Genomic DNA, 21847 nt, shown 5'->3' on the forward strand with positions numbered 1-21847 from the left:
TACTGCATTAAATCATGATAATGGCCAAAATATGAAGCTTGAATATCCCTGATAAATAAAAACATGCAAAAGACATACAAACCCATTTCATAATGTGAAACGCCATAATTATATGTAAGTTCACACACAAAGTGGTTATCTTCTGGACCATATCCAATCATTGTCTTGCTCCATTTACCATCATACGGTCTGAAACATATAAATCATCCTGTTAAAACTATCTGAAAATCTCTTAAGGGACAATTTTTAATTTTTGGTGACAAAGGATTCACTTACAGAAAAAGTCCTCCAAAAAGTCAAACTCTGAATGAAAAATGAAGAAAGGGCTCATAAAATTAATAAAAAAGGGAAAAATAATGAAAAAGTTTTGAAAAGGGATACTTGCAGCAATAAAGAAATATTTGTGTAGATATCACAACACCTTATCCCTGAGGATAGGGGAGAAAGAATACTTCCCACATATCCCTTGTGTGTCGTAGAAGGCATCAAAAAGGGTTGGGAATGGGCACTTGAAATCCTTCCCTACAGTTTTTACTTTTCCAAAAGAAGGAACAGAAAAGGGGGCCATATGAGGATTTTCCCTCAAAGGCTCAGTTCTCTGTTCTTGATGCTACCTTGCTAACACAGGAAATGGCAAATATGTAAAAAAAAAATCATAGCACCTAACTTCTGGCTGGGGTCAACTACAGAATCAATTTTATGTCTTCAAATTACCATCTGTATGACAAGCTAATCAGTAAAGATAAAAATAAATTTGAGAAAATAGTTTAGAAAGCTTGGAAGTTGGGTACAAACACTAAAACATTAGATATGCTGTATCAGAAATGTGCAATGAAGCAGGAGGAGAAGATCATGCAAGATGCAACCCATCTTCAAGGTCAGGAAGAAGACTATCTCTACCTATACAGCACACCAATAGATTCAGGAAATCATTTGTGCCAAAAAGCATTCTAATGTTGGACCATCTAAAGAAGCTGCAAGTCCTCTGTGATATAGCTTCTGAGTGCAATAGATGATTATGTGATACTTTATGTGGTACTTTTGTGCTATCTTATAATTTTTATTATTATCTTTTTTTCATACATATTCACCATTTCCCACATTAGTGTAGTAGCATTAAGAACAGGGGACTGAGCCAGAGAGAGAAAATCCTTATTTGGCCCCCTTCTCTGTTCCTTCTTTTGGAAAAGTAAAAACTGGAGGGAAGGATTTCCAGTCTCCTGCTCCCTTCTCTTTTAGTCGCCATGTACAATACGCAGGGAACATGGAGGTAGAATTCTTTCTCCTCTACCTCAGGGATAATTTTTTATTAGATAATTCTTAAACTTTTTAACCTTGAATTGAGCCATAAAGAATCTAATTCTGTACCATGTAAGCAATTTGACAATAAAGACATCCTATCTTATTAAACAGGTGGCTAATTGGCTTCCCAAGTACTACATGATCTTCAGTATGACTATAGACTCATTAACCCTTTCACTATGGCAGTTTTAATATCCAATGTACACTCTGTATGAGGGGTCACAAAAATTCTACAATTGCTATATCTATCATAATGATTAAGTAGAATATTATCATTTAGAAATATGTTCCACTTAATCATAATACAACTCAACGCAGTGAAACACTTTGTGAGTGCTGCATGTCTAGGTGTACTGTCAAGCACACAAGGTTTTTCGGAAGTACTTTTGTCACCAACAATTATATAATCCATAGGGAATTTCACACTAATATATATTTTCCTGTAAGAGTGTCACAACTTAACATAAAATTAACATGAGGGTACAAATCTCATAAGGCTTCCTTGACATCTCCAAACACTCTAACCAATACATGGAAAAAAAAATTATGCTGTTGTGTCCAGTAACAATGCATAAGATGGCACTACAAGCATTATTGGCTGCATATTTCACCTTGAAAATGAGGTAAGTAATGCAAGACTTTATAACATATATGACTCAGCTGCAGTATACAGAATAATAGTTACTGAGACATGTACACCCAATGCAGGGAATCATTCATATATTTCAAAATCCTCTGTGACAACAAAACAATCATACTTAATGTGCACATACACATAGGGGGATTAATTCAAATGCCCATTACTCGACTAATTATACGAATTTATCGATTTTCTTCATAGACTCATATTCAGCATACATAAAACTATCTATGCTGAGAATTTCAAGAAAATCTATTTTTCCAAAAATATCGAGAAAAATCCAAGGCTATACATAGCTTTGCATTTTTTTTTGCTCAAATTTTCAACTTCCTCAGATTCTAATGAAAATCTGTGTATAAACGTTATTTTATATGGTATTTAAGTATTTAGAGTGAAAAGACTGTTATTCATAATATTAATCGTTTAATTAGCACCTGGACTAATTATGATAAAATTGAAATGCTAATTACTCGACTAATTATACGAATTTTTACATTTTGACCACAGATGCGTATTCAGTATACATACAAGTATCTATGCTGAAAATTTCAAGAAAATCTATTTTTTCATAAAAAATCAGGAAATATCCAAGGCCTTGCATTTTTTTGCTCAGATTTTCAACTTCCTCAGATTTTAATGAAAATCTGTGTATAGATGTTATTTTATATAGTATTTAAGTATATGGAGTGAAAAGACTGTAATTCATAATATTAATCATTTAATTAGCACCTGCACTAATTATGATAAAATTTAAATGCTAATTACTCGACTAATTATACGAATTTTTATATTTTGACCACAGATTCGTATTCAGCATACAAAAAGAAGAAGTATCTATGCTGAAAATTTCTAGAAAATCTATCGCTTGAAAAAGATCAAGAAAAATATTAGGCTATAGCCTTGCATTTTTTATTTTGCTCAAATATTCAACTTCCACAGATTTTAATGAAAATCTGTGTATAGATGTAATTTTATATGGTATTTAAGTATATGGAGTCAAAAGACAGTAATTCAAAATATTAATCATTTAATTAACATCTGCACTAATTATAAAATTTAAATGCTAATTACTCGACTAATTATACGAATTTTTCGATTTTGATCACAGATTCGTATTCAGTATACATAAAAGTATCTATGCTGAAAATTTCAAGAAAACACATTTTTTCAAAAAAAAAAAAAAAATGAAAAATCCTAGGCCTTGCATTTTTTTTGCTCAAATTTTCAACTTCCTCAGATTTTAATGAAAATCTGTGTATAGATATTATTTTATATGGTATTTAAGTATATGGAGTCAAAAGACTGTAAATCATAATACTAACAGTTTAATTAGCACTTGCACTAATCATGATAAAATTTAAATGCCCATTACTCGACTAATTATACGCATTTATCGATTTTGATCACAGATTCGCATTCAGCATACATAAAAGTATCTATGCTGAGAATTTCAGGAAAATCTATTTCTCCATAAAAATCGAGAAAAATCCACGGCCTTACATTTTTTTTGCTCAAATTTTCAACTTCCTCAGATTTTAATGAAAATCTGTGTATAGATGTTAGTTTATATGGTATTTAAGTATTTGGAGTGAAAAGACTGTTATTCATAATATCAATCGTTTAATCATTGAGCACCCGGACTTATTATAAAATTAAAATGCTAATTACTCGACTAATTATACGAATTTTTATATTTTGACCACAGATACGTATTCAGCATAAATAAAAGTATCTATGCTGAAAATTTCAAGAAAATCTATTTTTCCAAAAAAATCAAGAAAAATCTTTTCTCAGATTTTCAACTTCCTCAGATTTTAGTGAAAATCTGTGTAGAGATGTTAGTTTATATGGTATTTAAGTATTTGGAGTGAAAAAACTATTATTCACAATATTAATCGTTTAATGAGCACCTGGACTTATTATAAAATTGAAATGCTAATTACTCGACTAATTATGGGAATTTTTAGTTTTTCACCACAAACTCGTATTCAGCATACATAAAATTATCTATGCTCAAAATTTCAAGAAAATCTATTTTTCAAAAAATCAGGAAAAATCATTTCTTTTCTTTTTTCCTCAGATTTTCAACTTCCTCAGATTCTAATGAAAATCTGAGTATAGATGTTTTTTTTTATATGGTATTTAAGTATTTGGAGTCAAAAGACTGTAATTCATAATATTAATCGTTTACTTAGCACCTGGGCTAATCATAAAATTTAAATGCCCATTACTCGACTAATTATACGAATCTATCGATTATGATCATAGACTCGTATTCAGCATACATAAAAGTATATATGCTCAAAATTTCAAGAAAATCTATTTTTTCAAGAAAATCAGGAAAAATCCTAGGATACAGCCTTGCATTTTTTTTTTTTTTTTTTTTGCTCAGATTTTCAGCTTCCTCAGATTTTAATGAAAATCTGTGTATAGATTTTAGTTTATATGGTATTTACGTTTTTGGAGTGAAAAGACTGTTATTCATAATATTAATCATTTAATGAGCACCTGGACTTATGATAAAATTGAAATGCTAATTACTCGATTAATTATACGAATTTTGAGATTTTCACCACAGACATGTATTCAGCATACATAAAAGTATCTTTGTTGAAAATTTCAAGAAAACCTATTTTTTCAAAAAAATCAGGAAAAATCCAAGGCTACAGCCTTGCATTTTTTTTCCTCAGATTTTCAACTTCCTCAGATGTTAATGCAAATCTGTGCATAGATGTTAGTTTATATGGTATTTAAGTATTTGGAGTGAAAAGACTGTTATTCATAATATCAATTGTTTAATCATTGAGCACCTGGACTTATTATGATAAAATTGAAATGCTAATTACTCGACTAATTATACGAAATTTTAGATTTTCACCACAGATACGTATTCAGCATACATAAAAGTATCTATGCTGAAAATTTCAAGAAAATCTATTTTTTCAAAAAAATCACGAAAAATCCAAGGCATTTTTTTTTGCTCAGATTTTCAACTTCCTCAGAGTTTAATGAAAATCTGTGTATAGACGTTACTTTATATGGTATTTAAGTATTTGGAGTCAAAAGACTGTAATTCATAATATTGACCGTTTAATTTGCACCTGCACTAATCATGATAAAATTTAAATGCCCATTACTCGACTGATTTTACGAATTTATTGATTTTGATCATAGATTCGTATTCAGCATACATAAAACTATCTATGCTGAAAATTAAGAAAATCTATTTCTCCAAAAATATCGAGAAAAATCCGAGGCTAGATCCTTGCATTATTTTTCACTCAAATTCCCAACTTCCTCAGATTTTAATGAAAATCTGTGTATAGATGTTACTTTATATGGTATTTAGATATTTGGAGTCAAAAGACTGCAATTCAAAATATTCACCGTTTAATTAGCACCTCCACTAATCATGATGAAATTTAAATGCCCATTACTCGACTAATTATACGAATTTATCGATTTTGATCATAGATTCATATTCAGCATACATAATACTATCTATGTTGAAAATTTCAAGAAAATCTATTTTTCCAAATATATAGAGAAAAATCCAAGGATTTAGCCTTGCATTTCTTTTTTGCTCAAATTTTGAACTTACTCAGATTTTCATGAAAATCTGTGAATAGACGTCATTTTATATGGTATTTAAGTATTTGAAGTGAAAAGACTGTTATTCATAATATTAATCGTTTAATTAGCACCTGGACTCATTATAAAATTCAAATGCAAATTACTCGACAAATTATACGAATTTTTAGATTTTGACAACAGATGCGTATTCAGCATACATAAAAGTATCTATGCTGAAAATTTCATGAAAATCTATTTTTCTTAAAAAAAATTAGGAAAAATCCAAGGCTATAGCCTTGCATTTTTTTTGCTCAGATTTTCAACTTCCTAAGATTTTAATGAAATCTGTGTATAGATGTTAGTTTATATGGTATTTAAGTATTTGGAGTGAAAAGACTGTTATTCATAATATTAATCGTTTAATGAGCAACTGGATTTATGATAAAATTGAAATGCTAATTACTCAACTAATTATACGAATTTTTAGATTTTCACCACAGACACGTATTCAGCATACATAGAAGTACTTTTGCTGAAAATTTCAAGAAAATCTATTTTTTCAAAAAAATCAGGAAAAATCCAAGGCTATAGCCTTGTATTTTTTTTGCTCAGATTTTCAACTTCCTCAGATTTTAATGAAAATCTGTGTATAGATATTAGTTTATATGGTATTTAAGTATTTGGGGTCAAAAGACTGTTATTCTTAATATCAATCGTTTAATCATTGAGCACCTGGACTTATTATGATAAAATTGAAATGCTAATTACTCGACTAATTATACGAATTTTTAGATTTTCACCACAGACACGTATTCAGCATACACAAAAGTATCTATGCTGAAAATTTCAAGAAAATCTATTTTTCCAAAAAAATCCAGAAAAATCCAAGGCTATAGCCTTGTATTTTTTTTCCTCAAATTTTGAACTTCCTCAGATTTTAATGAAAATCGGTGTATAGACGTTATTTCATATGGTATTTAAGTATTTTGAGTCAAAAGACTCTTATTCATAATATTAACCGTTTAATTAGCACCTGGACTAATTATAAAATTGAAATGCTAATTATTCGACTAATTATACGAATTTTTATATTTTGACCACAGATACGTATTCAGCATATATAAAAGTATCTATGCTGAAAATTTCAAGAAAATCAATTTCTCCAAAAAAAATCCAGAAAAATCCAAGGCTATAGCCATGCATTTTTTTTTTTTTTTTTTGCTCAGATTTTCAACTTCCTAAGATTTTAATGAAAATCTGTGTATAGATGTTAGTTTATATGGTATTTAAGTATTTGGAGTGAAAAGACTGTTATTCATAATATTAATCGTTTAATGAGCAACTGGATTTATGATAAAATTGAAATGCTAATTACTCAACTAATTATACGAATTTTTAGATTTTCACCACAGACACGTATTCAGCATACATAGAAGTACTTTTGCTGAAAATTTCAAGAAAATCTACTTTTTCAAAAAAATCAGGAAAAATCCAAGGCTATATATAGCCTTGTATTTTTTTTGCTCAGATTTTCAACTTCCTCAGATTTTAATGAAAATCTGTGTATAGATATTAGTTTATATGGTATTTAAGAATTTGGGGTCAAAAGACTGTTATTCTTAATATCAATCGTTTAATCATTGAGCACCTGGACTTATTATGATAAAATTGAAATGCTAATTACTCGACTAATTATACGAATTTTTAGATTTTCACCACAGACACGTATTCAGCATACACAAAAGTATCTATGCTGAAAATTTCAAGAAAATCTATTTTTCCAAAAAAAATCCAGAAAAATCCAAGGCTATAGCCTTGTATTTTTTTTCCTCAAATTTTGAACTTCCTCAGATTTTAATGAAAATCGGTGTATAGACGTTATTTCATATGGTATTTAAGTATTTTGAGTCAAAAGACTCTTATTCATAATATTAACCGTTTAATTAGCACCTGGACTAATTATAAAATTGAAATGCTAATTATTCGACTAATTATAATAATTTTTATATTTTGACCACAGATACGTATTCAGCATATATAAAAGTATCTATGCTGAAAATTTCAAGAAAATCAATTTCTCCAAAAAAAAATCCAGAAAAATCCAAGGCTATAGCCATGCATTTTTTTTTTTTTTTTGCTCAGATTTTCAACTTCCTAAGATTTTAATGAAAATCTGTGTATAGATGTTAGTTTATATGGTATTTAAGTATTTGGAGTGAAAAGACTGTTATTCATAACATTAATCGTTTAATGAGCAACTGGATTTATGATAAAATTGAAATGCTAATTACTCAACTAATTATACGAATTTTTAGATTTTCACCACAGACACGTATTCAGCATACATAGAAGTACTTTTGCTGAAAATTTCAAGAAAATCTATTTTTTCAAAAAAATCAGGAAAAATCCAAGGCTATAGCCTTGTATTTTTTTTGCTCAGATTTTCAACTTCCTCAGATTTTAATGAAAATCTGTGTATAGATATTAGTTTATATGGTATTTAAGTATTTGGGGTCAAAAGACTGTTATTCTTAATATCAATCGTTTAATCATTGAGCACCTGGACTTATTATGATAAAATTGAAATGCTAATTACTCGACTAATTATACGAATTTTTAGATTTTCACCACAGACACGTATTCAGCATACACAAAAGTATCTATGCTGAAAATTTCAAGAAAATCTATTTTTCCAAAAAAAATCCAGAAAAATCCAAGGCTATAGCCTTGTATTTTTTTTCCTCAAATTTTGAACTTCCTCAGATCTTAATGAAAATCGGTGTATAGACGTTATTTCATATGGTATTTAAGTATTTTGAGTCAAAAGACTCTTATTCATAATATTAACCGTTTAATTAGCACCTGGACTAATTATAAAATTGAAATGCTAATTATTCGACTAATTATACGAATTTTAATATTTTGACCACAGATACGTATTCAGCATATATAAAAGTATCTATGCTGAAAATTTCAAGAAAATCAATTTCTCCAAAAAGAATCCAGAAAAATCCAAGGCTATAGCCATGCATTTTTTTTTTTTTTTTTTGCTCAGATTTTCAACTTCCTCAGATTTTAATGAAAATCTGTGTATAGATGTTAGTTTATATGGTATTTAAGTATTTGGAGTGAAAAGACTGTTATTCAAAATATTGATCGTTTAATGAGCACCTGGAATAATTTTGATAAAATTGAAATGCTAATTGCTCGACTAATTATACGAATTTTTTGATTTTCACCACAGACACGTATTCAGCATACATAAAAGTATCTTTGCTGAAAATTTCAAGAAAATCTATTTTTTCAAAAAAATCAGGAAAAATCCAAGGCTATATATATAGCCTTGCATTTTCTTTTTTTTTTTTTTGCTCAGATTTTCAACTTCCTTGGATTTTAATGAAAACTGTATATAGATGTTAGTTTATATGGTATTTAGGTATTTAGAGTGAAAAGACTGTTATTCATAATATTAATCGTTTAATCATTGAGCACCTGGACTTATGATAAAATTGAAATGCTAATTACTCAACTAATTATACGAATTTTTAGATTTTCACCACAGACACGTATTCAGCATACATAGAAGTACTTTTGCTGAAAATTTCAAGAAAATCTATTTTTTCAAAAAAATCAGGAAAAATCCAAGGCTATAGCCTTGTATTTTTTTTGCTCAGATTTTCAACTTCCTCAGATTTTAATGAAAATCTGTGTATAGATATTAGTTTATATGGTATTTAAGTATTTGGGGTCAAAAGACTGTTATTCTTAATATCAATCGTTTAATCATTGAGCACCTGGACTTATTATGATAAAATTGAAATGCTAATTACTCGACTAATTATACGAATTTTTAGATTTTCACCACAGACACGTATTCAGCATACACAAAAGTATCTATGCTGAGAATTTCAAGAAAATCTATTTTTCCAAAAAAATCCAGAAAAATCCAAGGCTATAGCCTTGTATTTTTTTTCCTCAAATTTTGAACTTCCTCAGATTTTAATGAAAATCGGTGTATAGACGTTATTTCATATGGTATTTAAGTATTTTGAGTCAAAAGACTCTTATTCATAATATTAACCGTTTAATTAGCACCTGGACTAATTATAAAATTGAAATGCTAATTATTCGACTAATTATACGAATTTTTATATTTTGACCACAGATACGTATTCAGCATATATAAAAGTATCTATGCTGAAAATTTCAAGAAAATCAATTTCTCCAAAAAAAATCCAGAAAAATCCAAGGCTATAGCCATGCATTTTTTTTTTTTTTTTTTGCTCAGATTTTCAACTTCCTAAGATTTTAATGAAAATCTGTGTATAGATGTTAGTTTATATGGTATTTAAGTATTTGGAGTGAAAAGACTGTTATTCATAATATTAATCGTTTAATGAGCAACTGGATTTATGATAAAATTGAAATGCTAATTACTCAACTAATTATACGAATTTTTAGATTTTCACCACAGACACGTATTCAGCATACATAGAAGTACTTTTGCTGAAAATTTCAAGAAAATCTATTTTTTCAAAAAAATCAGGAAAAATCCAAGGCTATAGCCTTGTATTTTTTTTGCTCAGATTTTCAACTTCCTCAGATTTTAATGAAAATCTGTGTATAGATATTAGTTTATATGGTATTTAAGTATTTGGGGTCAAAAGACTGTTATTCTTAATATCAATCGTTTAATCATTGAGCACCTGGACTTATTATGATAAAATTGAAATGCTAATTACTCGACTAATTATACGAATTTTTAGATTTTCACCACAGACACGTATTCAGCATACACAAAAGTATCTATGCTGAAAATTTCAAGAAAATCTATTTTTCCAAAAAAATCCAGAAAAATCCAAGGCTATAGCCTTGTATTTTTTTTCCTCAAATTTTGAACTTCCTCAGATTTTAATGAAAATCGGTGTATAGACGTTATTTCATATGGTATTTAAGTATTTTGAGTCAAAAGACTCTTATTCATAATATTAACCGTTTAATTAGCACCTGGACTAATTATAAAATTGAAATGCTAATTATTCGACTAATTATACGAATTTTTATATTTTGACCACAGATACGTATTCAGCATATATAAAAGTATCTATGCTGAAAATTTCAAGAAAATCAATTTCTCCAAAAAAAATCCAGAAAAATCCAAGGCTATAGCCATGCATTTTTTTTTTTTTTTTTTGCTCAGATTTTCAACTTCCTAAGATTTTAATGAAAATCTGTGTATAGATGTTAGTTTATATGGTATTTAAGTATTTGGAGTGAAAAGACTGTTATTCATAATATTAATCGTTTAATGAGCAACTGGATTTATGATAAAATTGAAATGCTAATTACTCAACTAATTATACGAATTTTTAGATTTTCACCACAGACACGTATTCAGCATACATAGAAGTACTTTTGCTGAAAATTTCAAGAAAATCTATTTTTTCAAAAAAATCAGGAAAAATCCAAGGCTATAGCCTTGTATTTTTTTTGCTCAGATTTTCAACTTCCTCAGATTTTAATGAAAATCTGTGTATAGATATTAGTTTATATGGTATTTAAGTATTTGGGGTCAAAAGACTGTTATTCTTAATATCAATCGTTTAATCATTGAGCACCTGGACTTATTATGATAAAATTGAAATGCTAATTACTCGACTAATTATACGAATTTTTAGATTTTCACCACAGACACGTATTCAGCATACACAAAAGTATCTATGCTGAAAATTTCAAGAAAATCTATTTTTCCAAAAAAATCCAGAAAAATCCAAGGCTATAGCCTTGTATTTTTTTTCCTCAAATTTTGAACTTCCTCAGATTTTAATGAAAATCGGTGTATAGACGTTATTTCATATGGTATTTAAGTATTTTGAGTCAAAAGACTCTTATTCATAATATTAACCGTTTAATTAGCACCTGGACTAATTATAAAATTGAAATGCTAATTATTCGACTAATTATACGAATTTTTATATTTTGACCACAGATACGTATTCAGCATATATAAAAGTATCTATGCTGAAAATTTCAAGAAAATCAATTTCTCCAAAAAAAATCCAGAAAAATCCAAGGCTATAGCCATGCATTTTTTTTTTTTTTTTTGCTCAGATTTTCAACTTCCTAAGATTTTAATGAAAATCTGTGTATAGATGTTAGTTTATATGGTATTTAAGTATTTGGAGTGAAAAGACTGTTATTCATAATATTAATCGTTTAATGAGCAACTGGATTTATGATAAAATTGAAATGCTAATTACTCAACTAATTATACGAATTTTTAGATTTTCACCACAGACACGTATTCAGCATACATAGAAGTACTTTTGCTGAAAATTTCAAGAAAATCTATTTTTTCAAAAAAATCAGGAAAAATCCAAGGCTATAGCCTTGTATTTTTTTTTGCTCAGATTTTCAACTTCCTCAGATTTTAATGAAAATCTGTGTATAGATATTAGTTTATATGGTATTTAAGTATTTGGGGTCAAAAGACTGTTATTCTTAATATCAATCGTTTAATCATTGAGCACCTGGACTTATTATGATAAAATTGAAATGCTAATTACTCGACTAATTATACGAATTTTTAGATTTTCACCACAGACACGTATTCAGCATACACAAAAGTATCTATGCTGAAAATTTCAAGAAAATCTATTTTTCCAAAAAAAATCCAGAAAAATCCAAGGCTATAGCCTTGTATTTTTTTTCCTCAAATTTTGAACTTCCTCAGATTTTAATGAAAATCGGTGTATAGACGTTATTTCATATGGTATTTAAGTATTTTGAGTCAAAAGACTCTTATTCATAATATTAACCGTTTAATTAGCACCTGGACTAATTATAAAATTGAAATGCTAATTATTCGACTAATTATACGAATTTTTATATTTTGACCACAGATACGTATTCAGCATATATAAAAGTATCTATGCTGAAAATTTCAAGAAAATCAATTTCTCCAAAAAAAATCCAGAAAAATCCAAGGCTATAGCCATGCATTTTTTTTTTTTTTTGCTCAGATTTTCAACTTCCTAAGATTTTAATGAAAATCTGTGTATAGATGTTAGTTTATATGGTATTTAAGTATTTGGAGTGAAAAGACTGTTATTCATAATATTAATCGTTTAATGAGCAACTGGATTTATGATAAAATTGAAATGCTAATTACTCAACTAATTATACGAATTTTTAGATTTTCACCACAGACACGTATTCAGCATACATAGAAGTACTTTTGCTGAAAATTTCAAGAAAATCTATTTTTTCAAAAAAATCAGGAAAAATCCAAGGCTATAGCCTTGTATTTTTTTTGCTCAGATTTTCAACTTCCTCAGATTTTAATGAAAATCTGTGTATAGATATTAGTTTATATGGTATTTAAGTATTTGGGGTCAAAAGACTGTTATTCTTAATATCAATCGTTTAATCATTGAGCACCTGGACTTATTATGATAAAATTGAAATGCTAATTACTCGACTAATTATACGAATTTTTAGATTTTCACCACAGACACGTATTCAGCATACACAAAAGTATCTATGCTGAAAATTTCAAGAAAATCTATTTTTCCAAAAAAAATCCAGAAAAATCCAAGGCTATAGCCTTGTATTTTTTTTCCTCAAATTTTGAACTTCCTCAGATTTTAATGAAAATCGGTGTATAGACGTTATTTCATATGGTATTTAAGTATTTTGAGTCAAAAGACTCTTATTCATAATATTAACCGTTTAATTAGCACCTGGACTAATTATAAAATTGAAATGCTAATTATTCGACTAATTATACGAATTTTTATATTTTGACCACAGATACGTATTCAGCATATATAAAAGTATCTATGCTGAAAATTTCAAGAAAATCAATTTCTCCAAAAAAAAATCCAGAAAAATCCAAGGCTATAGCCATGCATTTTTTTTTTTTTTTTGCTCAGATTTTCAACTTCCTAAGATTTTAATGAAAATCTGTGTATAGATGTTAGTTTATATGGTATTTAAGTATTTGGAGTGAAAAGACTGTTATTCATAATATTAATCGTTTAATGAGCAACTGGATTTATGATAAAATTGAAATGCTAATTACTCAACTAATTATACGAATTTTTAGATTTTCACCACAGACACGTATTCAGCATACATAGAAGTACTTTTGCTGAAAATTTCAAGAAAATCTATTTTTTCAAAAAAATCAGGAAAAATCCAAGGCTATAGCCTTGTATTTTTTTTGCTCAGATTTTCAACTTCCTCAGATTTTAATGAAAATCTGTGTATAGATATTAGTTTATATGGTATTTAAGTATTTGGGGTCAAAAGACTGTTATTCTTAATATCAATCGTTTAATCATTGAGCACCTGGACTTATTATGATAAAATTGAAATGCTAATTACTCGACTAATTATACGAATTTTTAGATTTTCACCACAGACACGTATTCAGCATACACAAAAGTATCTATGCTGAAAATTTCAAGAAAATCTATTTTTCCAAAAAAAATCCAGAAAAATCCAAGGCTATAGCCTTGTATTTTTTTTCCTCAAATTTTGAACTTCCTCAGATTTTAATGAAAATCGGTGTATAGACGTTATTTCATATGGTATTTAAGTATTTTGAGTCAAAAGACTCTTATTCATAATATTAACCGTTTAATTAGCACCTGGACTAATTATAAAATTGAAATGCTAATTATTCGACTAATTATACGAATTTTTATATTTTGACCACAGATACGTATTCAGCATATATAAAAGTATCTATGCTGAAAATTTCAAGAAAATCAATTTCTCCAAAAAAAATCCAGAAAAATCCAAGGCTATAGCCATGCATTTTTTTTTTTTTTTTTGCTCAGATTTTCAACTTCCTAAGATTTTAATGAAAATCTGTGTATAGATGTTAGTTTATATGGTATTTAAGTATTTGGAGTGAAAAGACTGTTATTCATAATATTAATCGTTTAATGAGCAACTGGATTTATGATAAAATTGAAATGCTAATTACTCAACTAATTATACGAATTTTTAGATTTTCACCACAGACACGTATTCAGCATACATAGAAGTACTTTTGCTGAAAATTTCAAGAAAATCTATTTTTTCAAAAAAATCAGGAAAAATCCAAGGCTATAGCCTTGTATTTTTTTTGCTCAGATTTTCAACTTCCTCAGATTTTAATGAAAATCTGTGTATAGATATTAGTTTATATGGTATTTAAGTATTTGGGTTAAAAAGACTGTTATTCTTAATATCAATCGTTTAATCATTGAGCACCTGGACTTATATGATAAAATTGAAATGCTAATTACTCGACTAATTATACGAATTTTTAGATTTTCACCACAGACACGTATTCAGCATACACAAAAGTATCTATGCTGAAAATTTCAAGAAAATCTATTTTTCCAAAAAAATCCAGAAAAATCCAAGGCTATAGCCTTGTATTTTTTTTCCTCAAATTTTGAACTTCCTCAGATTTTAATGAAAATCGGTGTATAGACGTTATTTCATATGGTATTTAAGTATTTTGAGTCAAAAGACTCTTATTCATAATATTAACCGTTTAATTAGCACCTGGACTAATTATAAAATTGAAATGCTAATTATTCGACTAATTATACGAATTTTTATATTTTGACCACAGATACGTATTCAGCATATATAAAAGTATCTATGCTGAAAATTTCAAGAAAATCAATTTCTCCAAAAAAAATCCAGAAAAATCCAAGGCTATAGCCATGCATTTTTTTTTTTTTTTTTTTGCTCAGATTTTCAACTTCCTAAGATTTTAATGAAAATCTGTGTATAGATGTTAGTTTATATGGTATTTAAGTATTTGGAGTGAAAAGACTGTTATTCATAATATTAATCGTTTAATGAGCAACTGGATTTATGATAAAATTGAAATGCTAATTACTCAACTAATTATACGAATTTTTAGATTTTCACCACAGACACGTATTCAGCATACATAGAAGTACTTTTGCTGAAAATTTCAAGAAAATCTATTTTTTCAAAAAAATCAGGAAAAATCCAAGGCTATAGCCTTGTATTTTTTTTGCTCAGATTTTCAACTTCCTCAGATTTTAATGAAAATCTGTGTATAGATATTAGTTTATATGGTATTTAAGTATTTGGGGTCAAAAGACTGTTATTCTTAATATCAATCGTTTAATCATTGAGCACCTGGACTTATTATGATAAAATTGAAATGCTAATTACTCGACTAATTATACGAATTTTTAGATTTTCACCACAGACACGTATTCAGCATACACAAAAGTATCTATGCTGAAAATTTCAAGAAAATCTATTTTTCCAAAAAAATCCAGAAAAATCCAAGGCTATAGCCTTGTATTTTTTTTCCTCAAATTTTGAACTTCCTCAGATTTTAATGAAAATCGGTGTATAGACGTTATTTCATATGGTATTTAAGTATTTTGAGTCAAAAGACTCTTATTCATAATATTAACCGTTTAATTAGCACCTGGACTAATTATAAAATTGAAATGCTAATTATTCGACTAATTATACGAATTTTTATATTTTGACCACAGATACGTATTCAGCATATATAAAAGTATCTATGCTGAAAATTTCAAGAAAATCAATTTCTCCAAAAAAAATCCAGAAAAATCCAAGGCTATAGCCATGCATTTTTTTTTTTTTTTTGCTCAGATTTTCAACTTCCTAAGATTTTAATGAAAATCTGTGTATAGATGTTAGTTTATATGGTATTTAAGTATTTGGAGTGAAAAGACTGTTATTCATAATATTAATCGTTTAATGAGCAACTGGATTTATGATAAAATTGAAATGCTAATTACTCAACTAATTATACGAATTTTTAGATTTTCACCACAGACACGTATTCAGCATACATAGAAGTACTTTTGCTGAAAATTTCAAGAAAATCTATTTTTTCAAAAAAATCAGGAAAAATCCAAGGCTATAGCCTTGTATTTTTTTTGCTCAGATTTTCAACTTCCTCAGATTTTAATGAAAATCTGTGTATAGATGTTAGTTTATATGGTATTTAAGTATTTGGAGTCACAAGACTGTTATTCATAATATCAATCGTTTAATCATTGAGCACCTGGACTTATTATGATAAAATTGAAATGCTAATTACTCGACTAATTATACGAATTTTTAGATTTTCACCACAGACACGTATTCAGCATACACAAAAGTATCTATGCTGAAAATTTCAAGAAAATCTATTTTTCCAAAAAAAATCCAGAAAAATCCTTGTATTTTTTTTCCTCAAATTTTGAACTTCCTCAGATTTTAATGAAAATCGGTGTATAGACGTTATTTCATATGGTATTTAAGTATTTTGAGTCAAAAGACTCTTATTCATAATATTAACCGTTTAATTAGCACCTGGACTAATTATAAAATTGAAATGCTAATTATTCGACTAATTATACGAATTTTTATATTTTGACCACAGATTCGTATTCAGCATACATAATACTATCTATGTTGAAAATTTCAAGAAAATCTATTTTTCCAAACATATAGAGAAAAATCCAAGGATTTAGCCTTGCATTTTTTTTGCTCAAATTTTGAACTTACTCAGATTTTAATGAAAATCTGTGAATAGACGTCATTTTATATGGTATTTAAGTATTTGAAGTGAAAAGAATGTTATTCATAATATTAATCGTTTCATTAGCACCTGGACTAATTATAAAATTCAAATGCAAATTACTCGACAAATTATACGAATTTTTAGATTTTGACAACACGTATTCAGCATACATAAAAGTATCTATGCTGAAAATTTCATGAAAATCTATTTTTCTTAAAAAAAATTAGGAAAAATCCAAGGCTATAGCCTTGTATTTTTTTTCCTAAAATTTTGAACTTCCTCAGATTTTAATGAAAATCGGTGTATAGACGTTATTTCATATGGTATTTAAGTATTTTGAGTCAAAAGACTCTTATTCATAATATTAACCGTTTAATTAGCACCTGGACTAATTATAAAATTGAAATGCTAATTATTCGACTAATTATACGAATTTTTATATTTTGACCACAGATACCGATTCATCATATATAAAAGTATCTATGCTGAAAATTTCAAGAAAATCAATTTTTCCAAAAAAAATCCAGAAAAATCCAAGGCTATACCCTTGCATTTTTTTTTTCTCAGATTTTCAACTTCCTCAGATTTTAATGAAAATCTGTGTATAGATGTTAGTTTATATGGTATTTAAGTATTTGGAGTGAAAAGACTGTTATTCATAATATTAATCGTTTAATGAGCACCTGGAATAATTTTGATAAAATTGAAATGCTAATTGCTCGACTAATTATACGAATTTTTAGATTTTCACCACAGACACGTATTCAGCATACATAAAAGTATCTTTGCTGAAAATTTCAAGAAAATCTATTTTTTCAAACAAATCAGGAAAAATCCAAGGCTATATATATAGCCTTGCATTTTCTTTTTTTTTTTTCTCAGATTTTCAACTTCCTTGGATTTTAATGAAAATCTGTATAAAGATGTTAGTTTATATGGTATTTAGGTATTTAGAGTGAAAAGACTGTTATTCATAATATTAATCGTTTAATCATTGAGCACCTGGACTTATGATAAAATTGAAATGCTAATTAATAGACTAATTATACGAATTTTTAGATTTTCACCACAGACACGTATTCAGCATACATAAAAGTATCTATGCTGGAAGTTTCAAGAAAAACTATTTTTTCAAACAAATCAGGAAAAATCCAAGGCATTTTTTTTGCTTAGATTTTCAACTTCCTCAGATTTTAATGAAAATCTGTGTATAGATGTTACTTTATATGGTATTTAAGTATTTGGAGTCAAAAGACTGTAATTCATAATATTGACCGTTTAATTTGCACCTGCACTAATCATGATATAATTAAATGCCCATTACTCGAAAAATTTTACGAATTCATTGATTTTGATCATAGATTCGTATTCAGCATACATAAAACTATCTATGCTGAAAATTAAGAAAATCTATTTCTCCAAAAATATCGAGAAAAATCCGAGGCTAGAGCCTTGCATTATCTTTTACTCAAATTTTCAACTTCCTCAGATTTTAATGAAAATCTGTGTATAGATGTTACTTTATTTGGTATTCAAGTATTTGGAGTCAAAAGACTGTAATTCATAATATTCATCGTTTAATTAGCACCTCCACTAATCATGAAATTTAAATGCCCATTACTCGACTAATTATACGAATTTATCGATTTTGATCATAGATTCGTATTCAGCATACATAATACTATCTATGCTGAAAATTTCAAGAAAATCTATTTTTCCAAAAATATCGAGAAGAATCCATATTTTTTTTTTCCTCAAATTTTCAACTTACTCAGATTTTAATAAAAATCTATAAATAGACGTTATTTTATATGGTATTTAAGTATTTGGAGTGAAAAGTCTGTTATTCATAATATTAATCGTTTAATTAGTACCTGGACTAATTATGATAAAATTGAAATGCTAATTAGTCGACAAATTATACGAATTTTTAGATTCTGACAACACATGCGTATTCAGCATACATAAAAGTATCTATGCTGAAAATTTGATGAAAATCTATTTTTTAAAAAAATCGAGAAAAATCCAAGGATATAGCCTTGCATTTTTTTTTCCTCAAATTTTCAACTTACTCAGATTTTAATGAAAATCTGTGAATAGACGTTATTTTATATGGTATTTAAGTATTTGGAGTGAAAAGACTGTTATTCATAATATTAATCGTTTAATTAGCAACTGGACTAATTATGATAAAATTGAAATGCTAATTAGTCGACAAATTATACGAATTTTTAGATTTTGACCACAGATGCGTATTCAGGATACATAAAAGTATCTATGCTGAAAATTTCATGAAAATCTATTTTTTAAAAAAAATCAGGAAAAATCCAAGGGTATAGCCTTGCATTTTTTTTTTGCTCAGATTTTCAACTACCTCAGATTTTAATGAAAATCTGTGTATAGATGTTAGTTTATAAGGTATTTAAGTATTTGGAGTGTAAAGACTGTTATTCATAATATTAATCGTTTAATGAGCAACTGGATTTATGATAAAAATGAAATGCTAATTACTCAACTAAGTATACGAATTTTTAGATTTTCACCAGAGACACGTATTCAGCATAAATAGAAGTATTTTTGCTGAAAATTTCAAGAAAATATATTTAAAAAAAAAGATATGGAAAAATCCAAGGCTATAGCCTTCCATTTTTTTTCCTCAGATTTTCAACTTCCTCAGATTTTAATGAAAATCTGTGGATAGATGTTAGTTTATATGGGATTTAAGTATTTGGAGTCAAAAGACTGTTATTCATAATATCAATCGTTTAATCATTGACCACCTGGACTTATTATGATAAAATTGAAATGCTAATTACTCGACTAATTATACGAATTTTTAGATTTTCACCACAGACATGTATTCATCATACACAAAAGTATATAAGCTGAAAATTTCAAAAAAATCTATTTTTCCAAAAAAATCCAGAAAAATCCAAGGCTATAGCCTTGCATTTTTTTTTGCTCAAATTTTGAACTTCCTCAGATTTTAATGAAAATCTGTGTATAGACGTTACTTCATATGGTATTTAAGTATTTTGAGTCAAAAGACTCTTATTCATAATATTACCCGTTTAATTAGCACCTGTACTAATTATAAAATTGAAATGCTAATTACTCGACTAATTATACGAATTTTTATATTTTGACCACAGATACGTATTCAGCATATATAAAAGTATCTATGCTGAAAATTTCAAGAAAATCTATTTTTCCAAAAAAAATCCAGAAAAATCCAAGGCTATAGCCTTACATTTTTTTTTGCTCAAATTTTCAACTTCATCAGATTTTAATGAAAATCTGTGTATAGGCGTCATTTTATATGGTATTTAAGTATTTAGAGTGAAAAGACTTATTTATGATATTAATCGTTTAATTAGCACCTGGACTAATTATATAATTCAAATGCTAATTACTCGACTAATTATACGAATTTCTAGATTTTGACCACAGATACTTATTCAGCATACATAAAATTATCTATGCTGAAAAATTCAAGAAAATCCATCTTTTCAAAAAAAAATCAGGAAAAATCCAAGACTATAGCCTTGCATTTTTTTTTTTCCTCAGATTTTCAACGTCCTCAGATTTTAATGAAAATCTGAGTATAGAAGTTAGTTTATATGGTATTTAAGTATTTGGAGTGAAAAGACTGTTATTCATAATGTTACTCGTTTAATGAGCACCTGGAATAATTTTGATAAAATTGAAATGCTAATTACTCGACTAATACGAATTTTTAGATTTTCACCACAGACACGTATTCAGCATACATAAAAGTATATTTGTTGAAAATTTGAAGAAAATCTATTTCTTCAAAAAAATCAGGAAAAATCCAAGGCTATATATATAGCCTTGCATTTTCTTTTTTTTGCTTAGATTTTCAACTTCCTCAGATTTTAATGAAAATCTGTATATAGATGTTAGTTTGTATGGTATTTAGGTATTTGGAGTGAAAAGACTATTATTCATAATATTAATCGTTTAATCATTGAGCGCCTGGACTTATGATAAAATTGAAATGCTAATTACACGACTATTTATAAGAATTTTTAGATTTTCACCACAGACACGTATTCAGCATACATAAAAGTATCTATGCTGGAAATTTCAAGAAAATCTATTTTCTCAAAAAGATAAGGAAAAATCCAAGGCTATCGCCTTGCATTTTTTTTGCTCAAATTTTCAACTTCCTCAGATTTTAATGAAAATCGGTGTATAGATGTTACTTTATATGGTATTTAAGTATTTGGAGTCAAAAGACTGTAATTCATAATATTGACCGTTTAATTTGCACCTGCACTAATCATGATAAAATTTAAATACCCATTACTTGACTAATTTTACGAATTTATTGATTTTGATCGTAGATTCGTATTCAGCATACATAAAACTATCTATGCTGAAAATTAAGAAAATCTATTTTTCCAAAAATATCGAGAAAAATCCAAGGATATAGCCTTGCATTTTTTTTTTTTGCTCAAATTTTCAACTTACTCAGATTTTAATAAAAATCAGTGAATAGACGTTATTTTATATGGTATTTAAGTATTTGGAGTGAAAAGACTGTTATTCATATTAATCGTTTAATTAGCACCTGGACTAATTATAAAATTGAAATGCTAATTAGTCGACAAATTATACGAATTTTTAGAATTTGACCACAGATGCGTATTCAGCATACATAAAAGTATCTATGCTGAAAATTTCATGAAAATCTATTTTTTCAAAAATATTTTTTTTTGCTC

General features: G+C 27.6%; 1 protein-coding gene across 2 annotated transcripts in view; it reads right to left on the minus strand.

The window, feature by feature from the left end:
* LOC139751137 (glyoxalase domain-containing protein 4-like) overlaps positions 1 to 21847 on the minus strand; it is a 48747-nt gene that overhangs the window by 12722 nt on the left and 14178 nt on the right. For both annotated transcript variants that reach the window (XM_071666236.1, XM_071666244.1), the window contains exon 3: positions 83 to 189. In XM_071666236.1, coding sequence (XP_071522337.1) covers positions 83 to 189 — 107 coding nt within the window. The remainder of the gene's footprint in view (positions 1 to 82; positions 190 to 21847) is intronic.

The sequence above is a fragment of the Panulirus ornatus genome, chromosome 1, assembly GCF_036320965.1.
Source record: "Panulirus ornatus isolate Po-2019 chromosome 1, ASM3632096v1, whole genome shotgun sequence".
Taxonomy (NCBI): Eukaryota; Metazoa; Arthropoda; class Malacostraca; order Decapoda; family Palinuridae; genus Panulirus; species Panulirus ornatus.